At 37.3% G+C, this 5,160-nt stretch overlaps 1 protein-coding gene across 1 annotated transcript; it reads left to right on the top strand.

Moving 5' to 3' along the window:
* The first annotated feature begins 336 nt into the window (after positions 1-336).
* Positions 337-4,951, top strand: Gm5645 (predicted pseudogene 5645). Its single transcript, NM_001382392.1, has 3 exons — positions 337-428; positions 1,734-1,844; positions 4,157-4,951. Exons 2-3 carry the CDS (start codon positions 1,816-1,818, stop codon positions 4,827-4,829), a joined length of 702 nt encoding a protein of 233 aa, NP_001369321.1. The 5' UTR covers positions 337-428; positions 1,734-1,815; the 3' UTR covers positions 4,830-4,951.
* Positions 4,952-5,160: the final 209 nt, after the last annotated feature.

Genomic DNA, 5,160 nt, shown 5'->3' with positions numbered 1-5,160 from the left:
GGGATTAGTGACATCACTTATTTTAAATCTCCTCAGATTTTTATTTGTTATAGTTACAGATTTCCTGTTTTTTCCGACTATAATTAAGGGTATTATAAGACTTTTTATGATTTGTTGTAATGAGTAAATTGATATACAGTTGGGATGAGTATGCAGGTGTGGAAGATACTTCAAATATCAAAGGGGAAATCCATCACCAAGTGATGCTGTATAAGGACTCTATCTAAATTAAAAATGAAAAAAATATTTCCAGAAACATTCTCACATATGAGAAGAACATTAGCATCACTGGCCCTTTAAGACTATATCTTAAGTCTGAGTCATAATGAGTCATTCACTTTTGGTAGTCTTGGAAACATAAAAATTTATAATGTGAGTCTCTAACACTGGGCAGTCACTAACAGTTGCACTTCAATGAAATGATAAAGGCAAGTTTGTGGGAACTAAAAGGGGGCTGGGGTGGAGAAGGAACAGAGGATATCCCATGTCTAGCCATAGTTCCTCCTGTGCTCTGGGCAGGCAGAAGCGAGAGAAATGCCTGTCACTGTCTACTCGGCCCTGGGTGGGTATCTAAGCCACTGACCCCACTCTACAGTGGTGGACAAGGGGCAGTCCCAAAAACCATGAGGCCCCAGGCCAACACCCTGTGCCCTGGAGTTATGGGGGAGAGGGCTGAGGGAGAGATGTTCTCATACGGGCAAGAGTAAGCACAGATGAACATAGACAGTCTATGGTTTTAGAGCTTTATTGTAGAAAGGCAGGATGAAAGAGAAAAGGTGGAAAGAGAGAGAGTCAGGCCATGGCCAAGAGAAGAGAGGGGGAAAAGGGAGACAGAAAGAACAAAGGCTAGAGAGAAAGAGAGAGTAAGAGAGTGAGAGGAGAGAAGAGAAGAGAGTAAGGGGAGTAAGATATAGAGAACAAGAGAGAGAGGAGGACACAAACAGCCCCTCTTAAGGTGTGTTGTTGCTAGTTAACTGGGGAGGTGTTTATCCTGAAGGTCATCAGCTTGGGACATTGCCTAGGGGAGGTGTTTATCCTGAAGGTCATAAGCTTGGGACATTGCCTACATAACTAATAACCATGTTTCTCTTCTGGAGGACATGGGAGGGGGAGGTAACTTCGACAGGAGCCAGAGTTCCAGGAGACATGCGAGAACTCCTTCCTTTGCATGTAGGTGAATTTTCAGCACCAGGTCCCTAATTTCAGACCTCAGCTCAACTGGAAACCAGACTTTCTGTCCATAGCCATATGCCCCACACAAGTACTTGACATGTTATTTAGTTATTAGTAATAACTGTTCATTTCAAAAGACCAAGAAGATAAAAAAGGTACTTGACATAATTTTTAGTAATTTGTTAATATAAATTTCCATATATGTACATCTGAGTATATCAAGTGTGTGGAAGATATATGTACATCTGAGTATATCAAGTGTGTGGAAGCTTGTGTAAGAGAGCTCTTCAGCTTGTGTTATTACACCTTTATAATTTCCTGGACATGAGTGGGTGAATTAGACCTGCTCTTTTCCTATATATAACAGGGGCATAATGATTGTGCAGATCTGACTGGAGGTTTAGACATTTCAGGATGTTTAAGCTCTGTGAAGTTTATAAATGAGGCTCCAACTAATCAAAGTAGGACAGAATTGTAAAGGTATGTGTGAGTCAGCAGTTGGTTGGTGAGACAAGGTTCTGAGTTGATATTTCTGCCTAACACAATTTCACTTCCTAAAGGTGATTCACCTCCTTTGGGACTTCATTTCTATTCAACATTTCCTGTGAATTCAAAGATATTTATGATCACAGAATCTTTCAAATGGATCAACTCATCGTTGATACACGGAGGTAAAAAAATTACATAAGTTGGATAGAGGGTTTCAAAATGTGTCTGTATGAAAGAGATACATCTACTCCATGGGATTCAGACATAGGCAGAACCTGGTCCTTCTAGACTAGTTCATCTGTGTGGCATAACAACACTTTCCACCTTTGTCTGGTTGTAAATCAATATTCACTGTTCCCGCAGTTCACTGCCACAGATTTGCCTTGGTAAGTAAGAAGATTTGAACATGGTATTACTGAAGATACCATCAATTAAAATCCTATCTCTCGCCCCTTGGTATCGAAAACTTTATATGCCCCAGTACAGGGTAAGGCCAGAGTCAAGAAGTGGGAGTGGGTGGGTAGGGAAACAAGGCATGAGGAGGGCATAGTGAACTTTCAGGGTAGGATTTGAAATGTATATAATGAAAATATCTTTTTAAAAAAAGAGTTGTTGGGCTGGTGAGATGGCTCAGTGGGTAAGAGCACCTGACTGCTCTTCCAAAGGTCTGGAGTTCAAATCCCAGCAACCACATGGTGGCTCACAACCATCCGTAACGAGATCTGACTCCGTCTTCTGGAGTGTCTGAAGACAGCTACGGTGTAGTTACATATAATAAATACATAAATCTTTTTAAAAAATAAAAGAGTTGTTGTAGTCATGGTGTCTCTTCATTGCAATAAAACCCTAAGGCACCCTGGAAAGAATCTTCCCATTGGTTAAACTATATCAACTGATCAGATTTGAAATATAAATACAAGTAACATTGTATGCACTGAGAAGATTGTAGTTATATACTTATAAATGTGTGTGTGTGTGTGTGTGTGTGTGTGTGTGTGTGTGTGTATAGTTGTAGAATATTACATTTTATATAAATAAAGAAAAGGGGCCATACATTTGGGAGAAAGGGGGGTAATATAAATAGGAACAGTTGGAGTGAAGAAGGAAATTATGTAAACATATTTTAACTTCAACTAATAAAATGTTTATAATATTTACAAAAAAAAAAAAAAGAAATCCTATCTCTCTGCTGTAACTTTTCAAGTGGTAAAGTTACTATCTTCTCCAAATAGGGAAGCACATTCCCTAGTAGTTGTTAAAGAGTGGGTGCCTGGGAGGGGAGTTTTCCTAGCAACTAGATCATGATTTTAGTACCCTCAAAATATCTGCATGTACAGTAACAATGAAATTATCACATATCTGGTAGATACAAAAATTTCCCCCAGTGGTTTACTTTTCAAGTGCCCGATGGAACCCCTGGTTCACAATTTTCGATGAGCATTAACAAAAACTATATTCAAAGTTTTAACTTAGTACAGATCTAAATGAATTTCTGCATACATTACAAATGGAGTCTATTTTTTGCTAAAAGTTAGAAAAAAGATAGTCAGTATAGTATATGTGCAACAATCAAATAAAGTTCATAACCTGAAAATGGGCATTTGAATACCTTATATTTAATATTTGAATTTCAACAAGTCTTCCTGATTTCTGTGTAGATTTTGGACTTTGGCACTGAAGAATGATTTTAGGCCCTTTCACAAGAGCAGCAATCACCCTTTCACTGAGGAGTAGCTGTGGCCTAGATATTTACATATTTTGAAATTCACTGTCACTGTGCCCTTAATTAAAAATTTGTATAGCTTTTTAAAGATTTTCACATTTAAAAAAAATGCCACAAAGACGTGCAAAACTGTTACTTTTTACTACATATAGTTGCTTTTGGCATGTAATTTTGATGTGTTCCTGTTTGCAAGTGTGTGGGTTCGTGACAGTGTGTCTACCAAAGCTGTATACATATATAAGTCTATACATTTTTCATATGTGGAATTTGTACATACATCATTATGCAATATCAATTAGTTTTCATTTTGCTTGTTCTTTCAGCACACGTCAGTTTATAATAGTCACATGATAGTCCTATAATGTAATTTACAAATGATATTTGAGCATTCTTGTATTTGTTGCTCTCATGTATTTTTTGCATTTGTGAATTAAATTCAGGGATGATAAACATCACATCATATATGAAAATACAAATTTGTTTTTTATACTATTAATTCCAAGGGTGAAAATTCTTAGTTAATATAAAATTACATTTTAGTGGTTTACAGATAAAGAAAATTTTGTCACAAAATTACTTGAAGACAGTAATCCTCTGATTGTCATGTATTTCCAAGCTTCTTATACAGTTACTTGTAGTATGGTAAACACTTATTCATGTGAAATCCCAGACTGGGTATGAGATCTTACTGCCCAATGTAATGTGCCTATTGTTTTCCCATATACTTTTGTGTCATTACTTGACTTTATACTTGTTTAATGTCATCTACAGATTTATCAATGAGAAGGACTGCATCTACAAGCTGAGCGGCCTCCTTAGCAGCTTATCAGCTTTCATGCTTGAAGTACTCATTGCAAGCATCTTATCCTGGCGCCTATGGGAATTTGACAGCAATGCTGTGCAGTTTGTGTCCTTTGGCCTGTTTGAAGCATATTACCCTCAGCAGTTTAACATCTCTGGAACACTAACCAAGATGCTGGTATACACCCCTATTGATTCAACTTGGAACATTTCAACTGAATTTATGTATGCACAGAACCTGATAGTATTGGCCATTTTGATGAAGCCTGTGGTTCTGGTTTTCTGTGTAATAGCCATTAAAATCAGCTGCACGAAGAACCCACTAGTGGAGATGCAGATATATTGCTACAAGATCTCTGCCTTAATTTTGTCTGTTAGCAGCATGTTCGCATTTGTTTCTGTGATCTGGAACCACATGGTAGATTTTTATGGCCACACCACTCTTGACTTTCCATCTGATTTTCCTGTTAAGAAAGAAGCTTTAACAAGCAAACATTTAACTGTGGTGTTACCAGTAGGCCTCCTTATAGCCACCATGTCACTCTTTGGTGTGATCATGTTTCTCTCTGAGATAAGCGATTTGAAACTAAAGCGTCCTGTGAAGGCCAATGATGCTTCCAAAATGGGCCTTCTAGATGCGTGAAGTGATAAGTTTTGGATTTCCAACATTTGTGAGAATGTTCTTTAAGAAGTTTCCTCTTCCTACAGGAAACTCATGTAGTTCTCAACACATTCTAAATAAATTTGTTCTATACCAAGCATCAATTGATTCTCAAGCTGTGTTTATGCTTACTTTTTCCTCTATATCCCTTAGCTTTTTAATTTTCAAGGTCTAAAGGCTATGATAATTTGCTCAAATTTTGACAACAAGCAGTAGTAATAGAATGTATATCTGTAATGCATATTGAAAAAATAAACAAAGCAAATCCCTGGTGAAATATTTTCATAAGGTAGTTGATGCTTAAGGAAATCAA

The sequence above is a fragment of the Mus musculus genome, chromosome X (genome assembly GCF_000001635.26).
Source record: "Mus musculus strain C57BL/6J chromosome X, GRCm38.p6 C57BL/6J".
Classification (NCBI taxonomy): domain Eukaryota; kingdom Metazoa; phylum Chordata; class Mammalia; order Rodentia; family Muridae; genus Mus; species Mus musculus.
Note: the sequence above shows the minus strand (reverse complement) of the source record. Positions and strands in the feature narration are given on the sequence as shown.